The sequence below is a fragment of the Grammomys surdaster genome, unplaced genomic scaffold (assembly GCF_004785775.1).
Source record: "Grammomys surdaster isolate TR1022 unplaced genomic scaffold, NIH_TR_1.0 125698, whole genome shotgun sequence".
NCBI classification, from domain to species: domain Eukaryota; kingdom Metazoa; phylum Chordata; class Mammalia; order Rodentia; family Muridae; genus Grammomys; species Grammomys surdaster.
In genome coordinates, this window is record NW_021620534.1 from 93,622 (window position 1) to 111,126 (window position 17,505).

General features: G+C 44.4%; 1 protein-coding gene across 1 annotated transcript in view; it reads right to left on the reverse strand.

The window, feature by feature from the left end:
• LOC114639329 (coxsackievirus and adenovirus receptor homolog) overlaps positions 1-16,988 on the reverse strand; it is a 27,690-nt gene extending 10,702 nt beyond the window's left edge. Inside the window, exons 1-2 of the mRNA XM_028788078.1 lie at positions 16,860-16,988; positions 4,659-4,828 (exon numbers count right to left, since the gene is read on the reverse strand). Coding sequence (XP_028643911.1) covers positions 4,659-4,828; positions 16,860-16,902 — 213 coding nt within the window. The 5' untranslated portion in view covers positions 16,903-16,988. The remainder of the gene's footprint in view (positions 1-4,658; positions 4,829-16,859) is intronic.
• Positions 16,989-17,505: the final 517 nt, after the last annotated feature.

Consider the following 17,505-nt stretch of genomic DNA (forward strand, 5'->3'; position numbering starts at 1 on the left):
GGAGGAAGGGAGGGAAGGAGGGAGGGAAGGAGGGAGGGAGGGAGGGAGGGAGGGAGGGAGGAAGGAAGGAAGGGGAGGGAAGGAGAGAGGGAGGGAAGGAGGAAGGTAGGGAAGGAGGGAGGGAGGGAGGGAGGAAGAGAGGCAGGGAAGGATGGAGAGAGGGAGAGACGAAGGACAGACAGATAGACGGATGGAGGAGTGAGGAGAGAGGTAAGGGTATGCAGGTTGAGGAAACCTACGATACTTAAAGCACAAAATGACAAAGTAGAATTGTACGCACGGGATCCCTGTTGTAGCCCTACGCCAAGTTCAAATAAATAGCAGAGCCTGATATAGAGACCTCTTTGGTCAGACTGGACAGGAACACGCACATGTTCATTCCTGTCTGCTCCTGCTTTTCATTTGTCTCAAAGGCAGCTGTACATCACCAGGTAGAAACAAGAATGGGCCTCCCCTTTGCTTCAGACGATGGCTGATCATAATTTCCCTGTGTGTGATCTAATAAAAAGACAAATTTCTTTCTTTCTTGATACAAAATTGGAAGCCAGGCATGATGAGACAAACCCGTCGCTCCAGTAACTCAGAATATTGAGGAATGATCGTGAGTTCAAGGCCAACTTGAACCTCCAGGCCAGCAACAAGCTCCAGGCCAGCTGAAACCATAGAGTGATTCATTGTCCTAAAACAACCTAAAATTAAAAAAACAATACTGCTGAGCTGGAGAGGTGGCTCAGAAATTAAGTGCACTGGCTGCTCTTTGAGGGGATCCAGATTCAGTTTCCAACACCCATGTGGCAGCTCACAACCATGTGTAACTCCAGGTCCATTGGGTCCAGTGTCATCTCTGGCCTCTATAGGCAATGCACACAACAGCCATATATGTATAATAAATAAATAAACCTTAAAAATACCGCTTAGGCACTTACAACTCATAGATGCTAACAAAATTAATAAAGCAACAGCTTTAGACAGTTTAAAAACTAACAGACACCAAACCCAGCATCTCCCAGAACTTACATATTAAAGCATGACCCTAATGCCAATGAAGTTTCAGGCTTTCCCTGATATAGACACGGAGGACCACAGCTGAAGACAGATTTAGATGACAACAGACTCTGTGTTAAACTTGAGTTGAGAAAGAATTATAATAATCTCCTTGATAATCTCTAAAATCCATTTAACATATCTTATAATTTTCACATTGCTAGTGAAGTTCCTCATTGGATACACATAAGACTTGTAACAGCAGTGCCTGAGTCGTAACCAGGATCGAGCACCACTGTGCCTTCCAGATGCATTTTTAATTGACTGTGGTGCTGGGCTGCACCGTCAGAGTCATTGGCATCTGGGAAGATTGCTTTCTGGGTGGGCTCTGTGAGAACCTATTGAGTAGAGGGACAGGTCTCCTTGTCATACATACATACACCCTAGCTCTAAGATGCTCTCCCAGAGCCCCTGGAGATCTCCTTGGTATCTTCTTCTGCATGTTGGAAACTAAGCACATAGCAGCAGCAGATGAGGGTCCAAGGCTGGCTCCCTTGAAGGGTTGACGTTTCATTTGTGTGATCTTCTCATCACACCTTTTCCACTTGCCCTGAGTGTCAGCCAGGAGCATGAAACATGTGTGCTCTTCATCTATGTCCACCCCAGCCTTCACCCATGCAGCCACCACCTGAGACTCTTAAATGGTGATGGCCTGTCATGGTCCTGTCAAGGGAGAGCAGAGAGTAGCAGGTCCTGGGGTGGAAGTTGGTACTGAGGATTGTGGAGAAGGAGAAGTGGGGAGAATAAAAGGGGGGAGTGTGGGTAAGTGCACAGAGTTGGGTCCTACTTCTTTTGCTTGGGAGAGAGTAGGGGGGTCCAGCAGCAGAGTACGTAGAAGAAGTGCATTCTGGGAAGGGAAGACAAGCCATTTCACCACCTTTGAAATCACCTCAGTTATCATCATGATGATATCATGGGCAAATTGCTCAAAACAACCAGCTGTTTGACTGCCCTGATTCATCACTGACTAGAGGAACATAACTTTCAGGGTTTAAATGACTATTTCTCTATGAACCACAAGTAAAAATAAAGTTTCTTTCATGAAATATTTATTAGCTGACTCAAGAGATGTCTCAGTCCTTAAGGGTGTTTGCTGACCATACAGAGGACTCAGGTCCTAGTCTCAGTACTCATTCTGGAGGGCTCACAACAGCATGTAACTCCAGCCCTAGGAGATACTGACTCATTATCTGGCCTCTGTGGAAACCCCTACTTGAAGCACACACACTCCAATTTGTATATATATGTGTATATGTATATATCTCTGATATTTTCACGTGCTTTCTTTCCATGGGATAATATAATTTATAAACATCACTTTGTCATAAATAATATATTTTCATCCACGTGTGTGTTTACGTGGGCCTGTGGGTCTGCAGAGGCAAACAGACAGCAATGGGTTCCACTGAGATCACGCTCCACGTTATTCCCTTAAGACAAGGGTTTTAGTTATGGTTACTGTTTCTATGATGAAACACCATGACCTAAAGCAAGCAGAGGAGAAAGAGTTTAATTGACTTATGCTTCATCATCATAATTGAAGGAAATCAGGAACTCACACAGGCAGGAACCCAGAGACCAGAGCTTATGCAGAGGCCATAGAGGGGTGCGGATCGCTGGCTTGCTCATCATAGCTTTCTTATATTTTTGGTTGTGAGCCTAGCCTTTAACAGCTGAGCCATCTCTCCAGCCCATCATCATGGCTTTCTTATAGTACCCAGGACCACCACCGGAGAGATGGCACCACCCACAATGGGCTGGATCCTCCCCCCATTGTTCACTAATTTAGGAAATAAGCTACAGGCTTGTTCACAGTCTGGTCTTTTGGAAGCGTTTTAATTGAGGTTCCCTCCTCTCCAATGAATGACGGTAGCTTGTGTCAAGTTGACATAAAAGTAGCCAGCACAACATGGTCTCTAACTGGACCAGCTGAGATAGAAGCCAGCAGCCTCCATGGTCCTGCTGGGGCCCAGTGCTGCTGTTGCAGGCAGACATTTCCACACACAGTTTTCTACAGGCATGGTCAGGTTCTTGTGTTCACACAGCAACTACCCGTACACACTGAACTATCACAGTGTCCAATACTGATTGGCTTTTAAAGTATATGTGTCCAGTGAAGCTGATATAAAACATTCCAAAATAAAATAAAATAAAATAAAATACTAAATGTGAGCCAGTACTTGGACATGGGGACATTGGATGTGTCTCCTCTTTGGCATTGTCCTTGGCTTTCCAGTATTCTTCATTTGGCTCTGATCACTTTGATTAGAAAAACTTCTTGCTCCAGGTGGTAGTGGCGCACGCCTTTAATCCCAGCACTTGGGAGGCAGAGGCAGGGGGATTTCTGAGTTCGAGGCCAGCCTGGTCTACAGAGTGAGTTCCAGGACAGCCAGTGCCACACAGAGAAACCCTGTCTCGAAAAAAAAAAAGAAAGAAAGAAAGAAAGAAAGAAAGAAAGAAAGAAAGAAAGAAAGAGAGAAAAACTTCTTGTGGTGGTTTAAATATGCTTGGTCCAGAGGGAGTGGTATTATTAGAGGAAGTGTGTCACTGTTGGGGGGTGGCTTTGGAGGTCTCCTATGCTCAGGATTCACCCATTGTGGAAGTGAGCTTCTTCCTAGCTGCCTGAGGGTCCCAGTCTCTCCTGGTTGTCTTTGAATCAAGATGCAGAACTTTCAGCTCCTTCTCCAGTACCACATCTGTCTGCACGCTGCCATGCTTCTTGCTATGATGATAATGGACTAAACCTCTGACACTGTAAGCCAGCCCCAATTAAATGTTTGCCTTTATAAGAGTTGCCTTGGTCATGGTGTCTCTTCACAGCAATGGAAACCCTAACTAAGACACTTCTACAGCAATATTTTACATGACACATATTTTATAGACTTAAAAGTTTTCTTCATTTTTGTTTGCTTACTTGCTATTACTGTGCAGCTCAGGCTGGCCTGGAAATTGGTATGTAACCCAGGCTGGCATCAAACTCTTGATCCTCCTGCCTCATCCTCCCTACATAGAAAAGGGTTGCAGGCATGTGCCACCATGCTTGGCTTTTGTTCTGCTTTTTAAGAAATTGATTGTATGAGAGATTTATCTTGAAAAGAGGAAAACAGACTGTGAGAATATATATGCTTATCACACTGTGTACATCTCGTGACCCCTTTGCTGGTTATAGGAACCTCATATAAGTCTTCAAATCCTTCCAGGGCCAGGTGCAGTGCACTTGTAGACTAGCTGCTGAGGGGGAGGGCTTGACATGGAAGGACGATGAGACTCTGGAATTTTCGGCCAGGCTGAGCAACAAAGACAAAGGACATTGATTCTAAAGCCTGACAGAGTCTAGTAATTCTGGTCCACACACACGACACACACCCCCTCGCTGCCCAGCCTGCTTAGCCCACCCCTTTTGTTCCTTGTCTCCTCTTACACACTTTCAAGACCACATTTTCAGAACTTCCACAGTATTGTCTTGTCCTCTGAAACCTTCAAGACAACTGATGGCCCTTCTTCTTCTGAAATCGCAGGTCATTCTATCCATGTACACAGGCCTGAGCAGTGGGATTTCTGGACATGACACCACACCTGCCTAGTGAGAATGAGCAGGCGCAGTGCACACTCACCACATGGTCCATTGCCTCATTATTAGGTCCTGAAAGCTGAAGCCACTCGATGTCTAGCGGTCCAAGGTCCTCAGGGCTAAGGGTGAACAAGCAGGGTAGATGGACAGTTTCCCCTCGGGCTTCCTGAACTGTCTGCTCTGGAGTAGTGATGCTCACACTCCCAATGAGATCTGGAGGAAGGGAGAGAGGGAGGGAGGGAGGGAGGGAGAGAGAGAGCACTGAACATCTATCTGCTGTCACTCACTGGCTGGCTCCAGGCTGAAGCCACTCAGGAGACAGGATGGGGAGATGTGGGTGAGGCCTGGACCTAGAAGGATGCAGATCCCACCTGGGGATACCCTGGTTAGTTTGTGGCTTCATGAAGTGGAGTGACTATGAGCATTTCCTCATCCTAAATGATTGCTTTAAAGAACCATCACCTTCCAGGCATTCTGCAGACATGAATTCCACCAGGAAGCTCTTGCTCTTCCCAGCAGGCACACACAAGGGAACTTAGCTAGAGCTCTGGAGATCAGTGTTGTCTGCAAATGCAAGGCCAGCCTGATCCATGCTAGCCACAGTGCCACAGGCTCTCTGGGGACCCTGTGTGCAGTGCACATGAGGATAACTTTTGATGCATTTTCTGCCAAATTATCTTTAAGTTGTTATGAAATCTGGTTCCATAATTTTTATTGATACTTTGTTCTTTTGGCAGTGGTACTGAGGACTGAAGCTAGAGTCTATATTATATTATATTATATTATATTATATTATATTATATTATATTAAGCAAGCAGTCTACAATGGGTGATATTCCTGGCCCTGAATAGTTAAAATTATTTCTGCGGAACAGGATTTGATAAAGGCAGTTTATAAAGAAACACTGAGAAGTTTATATTTCATCTATCTATCTATCTATCTATCTATCATCTATCTATCTACCCACCCACCCCTGGGAATGACACAAGTCTTCTGAAAAGCCAGCCCACAGTGACACACCTCTTTCAATAAAGCCACACCTCATAATCCTCCCCAAATAGTTCTACCAACTGTGGACCAAATATTCAAACATATGAACTTATGGGGGCCATTTTCATTCAAACCACCACATACAGTAATTTAGACAACATAGAATTTTAAAAATGCAAATTTAGAGCTGGTCCTGATGACACAAGCTTTTAATCCCAGGCCTCAGGAGGCAGAAGCAGGTGGATGTCTGTGAGTCTGAGGCCAGCCTGATCTACATGGTAAGTTCCAGGATAGATGAGACTATTTCAAGACTCTACACCCTCGCTTCTTCCCCTCCCCTCCCCAAATTTCAGAGGCCACAGACATCCTGTGCCTCCTGATGTGAAAGATGCAGGAATGCGCCCGTGCCTCTGCAGAGGAAAATTCTGGAAGCCAGCCAGGATGGAAGGATATCACGTGAACTTCATCACAAGTGCTTTCCCTAGGTAAATAGTTTCTGTTGTTTCTAGTATCTCAGCTTATCCCTACATCTTGCACTAGGGTAATCGACCCACCCATCCCACTTCCTATAAGTGTTTATTCCTCTACCTATACTACCCATATGGTACTCACCCATATGACACTCACCCATATTGTACTCACCCATATGGTACTCACCCATATGACACTCACCCATATTGTACTCACCCATATGGTACTCACCCATATGATACTCACCCATATTGTACTTGGCATATACTGATTTACATAACCTTTATAAATGTTAAGGTGAAGTTCACTGGTAGAGTTTTATCGCAGCTCTTGATAGTCATAAGCTATATATATATATTTGCATATATAATATATACATACACATGTGTATATATATTACAGTTTCAAAAGCAAACTAATTAATTATTATTTTTATTTATTTATTTATTTATTTATTTTTGGTTTTTCGAGACAGGGTTTCTCTGTGTAGCCCTGGCTGTCCTGGAACTCACTCTGTAGACCAGGCTGGCCTCGAACTCAGAAATCTGCCGGCCTCTGCCTCCCAAGTGCTGGGATTAAAGGCGTACGCCACCACCGACCGGCATTAATTAATTATTTTTAACACCACACCACTTTAAGAAGAGTTGTACGTATGTTTAAAATTATCTGGAATAGGGAGAGAAAAGGAAGCACAACACAGGGACTGTTGTTTTGGTCCTTGGGATGGGACTAACTGTGTTGTTTATATAATCTCAGCACTGAGCACTTAATTGGGTCCCACAAATTCTTGACGCTTAATTATTGCCCCAATACCCCAACACACTCTGAGTATAAATTGGAATAAAACAATGTGAAGATCAGTGTTACATTTCAGTTTGAACCATGTTTGAACCCATAAGACATTTGTGAATTAAAATAACACTGAAGTGAGGCTGAAGAGAGAGCTTGCCAGTTAAGAGCACTGACTGTTCTTCCTGAGGATCAGGTTCAATTCCCACCACCTGCGTGGTGGCTCACAATCATCCTAACTCCGGTTTCAAGGGTTCCAACACCCTCTTCTGGCTTCATGAACTGTGCATGCAGATGATTACAGATATAATGCAGACAAAACACCATACACATAAAATAAGTTTTTAAAATATATTATCACTCAGATTGGCTCCGTGAATAACATTGAATAGTATTGGGAAAGAATTCTCTGGACACTGAGAGAGAGATAACTTGGGAAGCCATCTTTTTAAAACTCTCATCTCTCAAAAATAACTGGTGTCAACAGTCTGGCATCCATTTTTCCAGATAACTGGCGAAGAGAAAGCAAAATTGTATTTAAACGTTTTAGAAAGTCATCTCTTGGCACCATTTGGTAAAACCACGGTAATAATCATTTCAGGCAAGATAGTAGAAATTGTCAAGCATGGAATGACAGAGATCTGGGTATTTTATACAGTTACAGAGCATAGTCTACAGATAGTAAACATGTGCTTATGAAGTACAGAAGGAAAGCCAGTGACTCCCCACTGCAGAATTCTGAAAAACAACACCTAAGTCTGATGAGCAAAACCTCCTGCATCAGGGCCAGTGGCTCCAGAAAGTGTCTCTACCACAAAGACATAGAAGGGCTGCCAGGTGAGGTACCCCAGCGCAGAGTCCAGCTATTCAGAGAAACGGACGAATCTTTTTTTTTTTTTTGAAATGGACGAATCTTAAATGCACTTAAGGAAAAGAAGGCAATTGGGAAAGGCCGCACAAAATGATTCCAACTCTAAGACGCCTGCAAAAGGCAAAAGATGAGAGTTAAATGATAGCAGCTGCCAGTGGTTAGCAGACAGGGAGGCTGGGACAGGAGCGGTGAACTGAAGAGTTCTGGTTTATTTGGAGACTCATTTCTATCTTGTGATGTTTTTCTGGAAACTGTCTTATGAGAGGATTTTTTTTTTTTCTGAAGCAGACATGACACGTGGGAAGATGTTTTTCTGAGAACAGACAGGTGGTGTTTTTCTGGAAGCTGCCTAGGAAAAGGGCATGTAATATTTTGCTAGAGCAAACACTTTAGAAAACGTGATGTTAGGAAAGGATTTAAAGCCAGGTGGTGGTGGTGCACACTTTAAATCCCAGCACTTGGGAGGCAGAGGCAGGCGGATTCCTGAGTTCGAGCCCAGCCTGGTCTACAGAGTGAGTTCCAGGACAGCCAAGGCTACACAGAGAAACCCTGTCTCGAAACACACACACACACACACACACACACACACACACACACACACACAAAGGAAAGGATTTAAATATAACGCAATAGACAGTGAATGATATTGTGTGGTATTGGTTCGCCTTGCCATTATTTGCTGGTCATCATTTGTCATGACTTCGTAGAGAGAAACACTGCCAAAGAACTGGTAGTGTTCTGGTGGCTTCTTACAACTTCTGCAGACTCAGGCCAATTGACAGAGCCTCACGGTTTCTTCTGGATCAACCTGCTGTTGTTGATTTGTAAATGGTGTTTGCAAGTGGATCCAGCTGTCACTGCTTATTCATGTGAACTGAACTGCTGATATCCTGACAATGCAGATTGGATTTGCTCCAAAGAACTATTTCTAAACAGGTCCACATCCTTCTTTGCTCTATTAACCTTTCCATTCCACTACCTCTGGTGGGTGGTGTGCTAGAAGGGAGGTGAAAGCATTTAAGAACCTTTATTAAAAGTAGATTTTGAAATATCTAAGCCAACAGAATAGGGCAGTGAAAGCCTTCTGTATAAATTGTGCCTGCTTGTTATGAAAGCAAACCCATGAGCATATTCGGCACTAAGAGTGAATCCGAATGGAATATGCAGACTTGGGGCGGTACCCATGCATTGAGCTAGGTGTGCTACCTCTCTGGGATGCTACACATGAGTAGGGGCAGAGGGTATAAAGGAACGCTCTATACCCAATTTTGCTGTGAATCTAAAAGTTAGGTGTACTAAAGGAGGAGGAACTGCCATGTAAGATTGCAGATGAGATGCTGCCTTCATGTGACCCCATTAAAGAGAAGGGCAGACCCTGCTCCGAAGAGAAAGCTTCTGGATCTCATGAAGGGAGACACAGAACAGCTGAAGGGTGCCAGCGAGAAGATGGTGACTCCACAAAGAAGCCAAGCTTAGCTTAGCTCCTGCCGCTCAGCAGCCTGGTCCATGAATGAGAAGCAGAAGCCTCCTCCAAAAGCTCAGCCAGGTGCCCTGGGAAGAGGAGACTAGAGGTCCTACCCTGCAGACCAGTACTCGGGCCTTAGAGATCTCAAATGAAGTTGTTGGGCTTAGTGAGACAGTGGTTCCTCTGGCAGATGGGTCAGCCAGGGAAAGGAATCCTATCTTTTCACTGCATGACTTGGAAAACAGTGGAGAAGACATGGTCTTGAGAGGGAACCTATTGTGTATAACTGGCGAGCTTCCTGAGATTAGTCTAGCATCCCCCAGTGTGAGAGAGAGCCCTGGGTGGCAGGCATGAGGAGTAAAAGGCTCAGACACTGACGAGAAGAGAAACCAGGTGGCAAGATCAGGCTGTGACTTGGATAGGGAGAGGCTGTCCTGCCTTGGTGGCCAGGAGCAGACACAACCTGAGAGTTTGATGCTCCCAAGCATGGAGTCAGCAGAAGGACAGTCTCTGGAGTCAGCCATCTGCCACTCACTGTGGTGGAGCCTGAGAACAATGAGGTTCCAGTACAAGACTTGATGTGCACAGCTTCCCTCAGCAGGGAAGGCTGCAACTGTCAGGGACCCCAAACAAACTGCTCCAACACGTCCTGTATTGCAGGGGTTGTTTTGTTTGGGAGGATATTTATTTACTTAGCTTCTGTGCTTCCCTCTCCTGTGGGTTTTTTGTTTGTTTATGTTAGTTTGTGTTCAGAATTCTTTTTCTGACCAGGCAATGGTGCCACATGCCTTTAATGCCAGGACTCAGGAGGCAGAAACAGGCAGATCTCTGTGAATTTGAGGCCAGCATGGTTGACAGAGCGAGTTCCAGGACAGCCAAAGCTACATGGAGAAACCCTGTCTCAAAAAAACAAGAAAAACAAAGATTTATTTGTAGGAGGAACTAAAGTGGAAGGAGTAAGGAGAGGAAGAGGAAGAGTAAGGAGAGGAAGAGGAAGAGTAAGGAGAGGAAGAGGAGGAGTAAGGAGAGGAAGAGGAGAAGGAAGAGGGGGAACTAGGGGAGAGGGACGAGAGAGAGAGAGGAACATGGAAGTGGATGTGCATGTGTCTCTAGCAGTCAAAGGTAATTGGTATATCTAGGTTGGGTATTGGGTTACACCTCTGATTGTATGGGCATCTTGTTATTGAGCATTACCAAACATATAAAGCCTTTGGATAATCTAAGCATTAGAGTCTCATTTGGATGGCGGCATGGTCTGGGCTCAGCCAGGTATTTTGGAGACAGTGTGGTCAATTGGCAGAACCATCTCCCATGCTGGCATCTTGTGGGTGGCAGGGTTGGTGTCTCTGACTGCCTGATCGGACAGCCAGAGCTGAGCAGTGGCCGTTCCCCGCCTCTGCTCCTGGCCGCAGGCCTAGGCTAGTCGGGAACATGGCGGCTGATTAAGAAAAGCCAGACTGAATGCTGCCGTTTTAAATATCTCTCACAATATTTATTCACTTTTATTTTTCATGTATGAGTGTTCTGCTTTCATGTATGTCAGTTTACTATGTACATGCAATGCCTTTGGAGACTAGATCTCCTGGAACTAGAGCTGCAGAGTTACACAGCTGTGAGCCTCTAAGTACGAGTTAGGATTCAAGCCTAGTCCTCTGAAAGAGCAGCCATGTTCCTAACCACTGAACCATCTGTCCAGCCCTCCCATTTCTTTAACTACACTTTTAGTAATATTTTCACTTTTATTAAAAAAATTTATGCTTTTATCTTCTATTAACCTTCATATATTCATCTAATATTGCTTATCAGTTTTATATTATTGAGAAATCTTTTCCTTTCCTTTTATTCATTCAATTATACTTTTAGTGATACTCTGATTTTTTTTTTACTGGTATTTGTTTATTTAGGTTTCTATTCTTGTTTTTGGAGACAGGATCTCGTGTAGAGTGACGTCAGACTCCTGATACAGCTGAAGATAAACTTGAGTTCCTAAGCCAATGAACATTTGCTGTAGAGATGAAGTTTTCCTTATTCCAAGAAAACTAACCAAAGGTGTGGTTTGACATATATTGCTTGTGTAATGTTTCCTCAGCAATTAAAACATTCCATTCTGGCGGGAAACTCCTTAAACAGGAAGATCCTTAGACAACTCAAAAACTCCAGGAAGTTCCTAAAATTGACCAGATTTGATAGGCCCCTCCCTCCAAGAGTAAGTAATAAAGTTGCCAAGAGTCACTTTTAGACAAGCCAAGCTGCAAAGAAGACTATGACAGCTGAGCTGCCTGGAAGAGGTTTAGTCTAACTGAGTCTCTTGGAAAGGACACTCTCCAACCTGTTGAGATGCCTTCAGGCTGTGCAGTGGGCTTTAGGTTCCCAGCTTTGTGAGGTGTCAGCCATGCTGAGGTGGGCTTTGCTGATGTGGCTGTCTTTGAGTAATTTCTGTACCTGTAGTTAACCCCTATAAAATTCATTGGTTCATCTTGGTCTGTCCTGGGCTCCCTATCTGGGGTAAGCAGACATGTGTGTAAGGTCTCTCCAGGAAAAGTTTAGTTACACAATGCATAATTTCACTTAATCTAATGTAAACTGAAGTTCATAAGAAAAAGCCACCCCCATGTGAAAGAGTTTTTAAGAGCCTGATCATGGATTAGAACTTCCATGATTGTACAGAATTAGAGCATCCATTTTCTCCTTGCTCCACAACCTCCATTAGAAAACTAAAATTATCTAAGACTATATTAGTATAATGTCCTTCAAAGATACTCATTGCCCACCTGTATCTGCTATAATATGCTCTCAGTGATCACAATAAACCTTGGGAATGTGTTAACAGATCATTGCTAGGACTGTCATCAGTTAGCATCTTAGACTAACGTCATGTTGCTATTCATCTACCCAGTGTTCTCATCTGTGTGTTTAAAGAAGGCCTTGATTTATCACTTTCATTGGTTTTGGATCTATAAAACTTCATATAACAACTTCTGTCATTATGGAAGAACACGAGGCACTGTCAAGGTGGGGTGGGCAGTAGCTATCATCATGGAGGAGAGTACTCTCATAGGGTGAGCATGGGCAGTGGCCTGATAGTCCTCTGTGCCCACCTGCCTGTTTTAATGGGTGTTATGCTACACACTGTGTCTTGAACAGTTTTCCTGAGAGGGGACATATTTGGAAGAATCCTAAAGGGACGGGACAATAGCAAGGCTTTATTCTTTACCAGAACACCTCTGACTGTCATGGGCTTGTGATCTCTTGGGTGGTTCAGAAGTCAAGACTTAGAGGCGGCCAATGAGGCTCAGGTCCAGATCATCTGACCAAAAATGGTGATCAGAGTCACAAGGTTTCTTTTTTAGTTCCTGGTTTTAGAAGATACTGGTTGTGAGGGAGGAGTTTGTTCCCAGTGACCTTGAAGTCTGGTGAAACTCGCTATGAATCAGGAGAAACGATGCTCAGACATGAGGATCTTCATCTGGGAGAACAACAAAAGAAGATCAGAAGAGATGAGCTGTCAGAAGAGGAAAAAGGTGAAGCGTGACTGAACGTGAGCACAGACAGTCCTTGAGGTACTACACCTGTACAGATTTAATCCAGAAAGAAGAAATCAAAGGGACATCAGTGACAAAGATGAGCAAGCCACATTGGTGGGAGCCCACGTAGGATGTTCTGTCTCTTCCTGGCTTTCTCTACTGCTTCTGTTAGAGAGCTAACTCTTTATCAAAGCCAGTCTTTCTGGTTACCATTCCTTCTCCACTCCCACAGGCAGTATTAAATGCTCTCTCTGTGTTTTATCAGAATTAATTAGTGGGATCCCAAGGGCCAGAGATCAAAGGGGAGAGCAGATTCTACAGTGTTTCCTCTATTATAGGAAATTATTTACAGGTCCCACCCATAAGGATTAGGATTTTACTTCCTCACAAAGACTAGATACTTATTGTTGGAGGGTGTATCCAGCCCATTTCATACCTAACCCAAGTGCAAGCAGAGGGAGGTGCATAGAGAAAAGTGAAACAAATTCTTTTCATCTGTAGGTCCAGAAATAGCTCACCACTGCAGTAAAATACACGAACCAGAAAGCTGGGGCTGCATTTTGACAAAGGTAAAGAAATGAAGAGAAAGTGTCCATTGACACCAGAGCGTAGCACAGACCTCCCGACAGCCTTGCAAATGAATCAACTAGCAACCCAGGGTCTGAACACGATTACCACCCTGAAGAGGGAAATTATACAAAGGGCTGCTGTACAGCCCTGTGGACCACAGACATTAGCACGAGCCTGATTGTTAGATATTGAAAGTATTAGGAAGAGCCAGCTTTTGAGATGTGCATTCTCCTTCATTTCCTGACCTGGGAGGGAGGTCCTTAGATGTGTTAGCTCATTTTATGATGCTGCTCTGACCTGGACCCTAAAACATCTCTCAACTGTGTGCTGTTCTGTGTCCATTGACACCAGAAATAGAACAGACCACCATATAGCCATATAAATGAATAAAATAGCAACCCAGCTGTATTTCAACTCTGTTGCAGGGATTTTTTTAGTTTTTCTTGAGACAGGATCTTTTTTCTTTTCTTTTCTTTTCTTTTTAAAGATTTATTTATTTATTTCATGTATATGAGTGCACTGTAGCTGTCTTCAGACAGACCAGAAGAGGGCATCGGATCCCTGTTACAGATGGTTGTGAGCCACCATGTGGTTGCTGGGAATTGAACTTGGGACCTTCCTTTGGAAGAACAGTTAGTGCTCTTAACCACTGAGCCATCTCTCCAGCCCGAGACAGTATCTTATATAGCCCAAACGTGCTCCAAACTTATGACCCTCCTGTCTTAACCTCAGTGTTGGAATTATGGGCATGACACCAAACCCAAAGGTTCTGTTTATCCACACCTTTTTTATCTTATGTGTTTATTTTTGTGGTGCTGGAGAGTGAATCCAGACCCTCACACATGCTGGGCAAGCGTTCTACCACATCCTACATACATGTAGAATCTTTAAAACGCTGAAGGAGAGATGGGAGATGATTCAGCAGGTAGAGCGCCAGCTGTGCAAGCATAAGGCCTTGCACTTTGATGTACAGTAGCCACACCTTTAAAGCTAGTGAGGCCCAGGAGAATAACAAGAAAACATCAAGCTTTTTTTTTTTTTTTTTTTGTGCAGCACCCCGCTGTCTCTGTCTGGTAGCACAGCTGGGTGAGTGACTGACTGTTCTCTCTGGATTGAAGCCTTGCCCACAGTACCACATGGTCTCCCCAAGCACCATTACTACCTCTGGTCCACAAATATGTATCATATTCTTTTACCCCTGGGTTTCTTCCACTGGGACTGGGGTTGTTTATAAAAATTTAAATATACAACTCATAAGCTAGTACCCAGGAAAAAGTAAGTTATAATGTAAAAACAAGAGATTTTTTTAAAAAATGTGCACATAGATTTTGTACACGTATTTTCTGAATTGGATCATGACCCAAGGTTGGTTCTCTCCTCCTCTCACACACAGACACACTCTTCCAGAAAAACACTAAAACTTCAGTCTCAAAAATGATTTTCATCATGGGCCGGGAGAGATGATTTAGGGTTTAAGATCACTGGATGCTCTTATAGAGGACCCGAGTTCAATTCCCAGCACCCACATAGCAGTTCACAACTGTCTGTAATTTCAGTTCCAGAGGATCTGACACCTCACACAGACATGCATCCAGGCAGAACACATAAAAATAAATAAATCTTTAAAAAGGAAGGAAGGAAGGAAGGAAGGAAGGAAGGAAGGAAGGAAGGAAGGAAGAAAAGAGAGAGAGAAAAAAAGAGAGAAAGAGATAGATAGGAAGGAAGGAAAGAAAAAGGAAGGAGGGAAGGGCTGGAAATATAAATGAGTGGTAGAGTCTTTCAGAGAATGTTCAAGGTCCTTGATTAAGTCCCCAGGACCAGGAAGGAAAGAAAAAAAAAGAAGAAACAAAGAGATGGCAGGAGGAAGGAGGGAAAATTCTCCAAGTCTGGAACAAGATCTGGACATCATGGTATCTGAGGTATTTAGACCCCCAAGCAGATTGCCTGGGAAAGAACCCTTCCCTGCCCCCATGTCACCCTAAGTTAAAATGTGAAGAGTTCAAATGCTCCAAGCTGGGAAGGGCAAAGCCAGTGCTGTTCAGAGCCATTCAGGCTGACAGGGGCAAGAGGCTGAAAATGTGATTTGTTCACTGGATGTGACCACAGTGGACACTGCGTCCTCACAGGAGTAGAGGGGTTGTCAATTAGATTCCAAAGAGCAGAAAAATTAGTGATCAGTATCAGAATGCCCTGGTTTAAGATGGTGTCTGTCAAAATGGAGCATTCCAGAAAAAAATTAAATCCAGGCAATTATATGAAGAGTCTCCAGGGTAGATTATTATTGTAAGTGACTTACAGCCTTCGTTTCTACTTTAGATGGCTCTAAACTATATCCCCACCTCCTCCCTTTAACTTTTCAGGAGACTTGACTTGGGAAATTTCAACCAAGCTTAAAATGTATCAAGAAGGTAGGAGTAGCCGGGCCTGCCTTTAATCCCAGCACTTGGGAGGCAGAGGCAGAAGGATCTCTGAGTTCGAGAGTTCGAGGCTAGCCTGGTCTACAGAGTGAGTTCCAGGACAGCCAGGGCTACACAGAGAAACCCTGTCTCGAAAACAAACAAACAAACAAACAAACAAAGACAAAAACAAAACAAAAAAAGAAGGTGGGAGTATTCATTATAGACTCAGATAAAAACAAGGCTTGGTAACAGCACTGGCTCATGGGTAATGTTTGTGAGTGTGTAAATATGATTTTAATGGAACCAGAGCCATTCCCACAGAAAGGCCATCAGGACGCAGAACACAGAATTTAATAACAGAGGCTCCCTATGTAGCCTAAGCTGTCCGCACATCCACCATCCTCCTGCCTCATCTTAAGTGCTGGAATCACCGGTATGTATCACACACGTGTCTGGTTCTTGCATTTTAAAATTGCTCCCTACCCCCACACCACCCACCTCAGCCCCTGCTGCCAGAGAAGGCAAAGCAACACAATGTATTTGATGTATTCTTTAGGAATTACACAGTCATTCTGTCTCATTAAAAAACAAAACAAAAACCCAGCCAATACATTATGGACTTGAAGCTGAGGGCAGAGTTCCCTTTTGCATTCTGCTCTGGGTATATAGGAAATAGCACTACCTTGCTGTTTTGTTTTGCCGTTTAGTTAACAATCCTGGCTGTGGTTGGCCTCTAAGCCTAAGAATGTATCCATTCAGTACCTTTCTCTTAAGGTAGCCTGGACTATCTAAGGCCTGAGTAGCCTTAATTCACTGGATGTCCAGTGAATTAGGATTTTTGACAGTAAGGCTGTACCTGACCAAGCATTTGAAATCTCTGAACAGACACTAAGGAGAGAGACTAAGCACAAGCTAACATGAGACAAGACAGGAACAAATGAATCACATCCTGTACCCTGGGCGACAGTGCCCTGTGAAAAAGCAAGAGGTTCACTTATATGCCCTGAGCTCCCCCACCTGCCCTACCCTAGAGTTCAGTCCCCAGCAACCCTGCACCCAAGGCAGCTCCCTTACAGCGGTTCCCTCCACTCCCAGCTCCTGCCCATATCCTCTCCAGTTCCCCCACAGGAACAGAACTAACGCTGGGGACCTAATGACCCTTACCCGCGACTCCACACAGGAACAGAAAGCCCAGCAGAAGTGCCATGGTGGCTGTCCAGTGGGGCTGTAGCACCAGCAACTCAGTTGTCACTCTGGGTCCTCAGCTTCCCTAGGAATCTACTGGCACCAGGATACCCCATCCAACAGGGCAGGTGCATTTGGCCCGTGCCAGCCCCACCCCCATATAAGGTTACCAGGGCAACCTGGCACAGCTCCGGGCTAAGGGAAACTCCCAGTGCTGCTGAAAACAGCCAGATTTCCTGAATTCACCTGTTCAGTTGTTGGGAGTTTGTGCTCCTTGCCCTCTCTGTTCTGGCCCCTTCCTTCCCTCCAGAAGTTGCAAGCCACACTGCCACATCACACAACTTGTCCCACTAAATCGACCTTGTAGGCATCTCCAACCATCTTCTGTCCCACATACTGTTCTCTGTAGAGCCTGGTCTGGAGTTCTAGGGGGCAGGAGAATTGGGCGGCTGCATGAGCAATCTTCTTACAGAGGTGGGTGAGCTAAGGTAGACTGCATGAGATGACTTTTCTCTAGTAAGGTCCCAAGCCTGCAGCTGAGACTTGGGGATTTCTGTTGTTTTAAAGATTACTCCACCAGTGAAGTTGGTCAACTGAACTAGTGAGATTTAAAAGTGGAGCTACA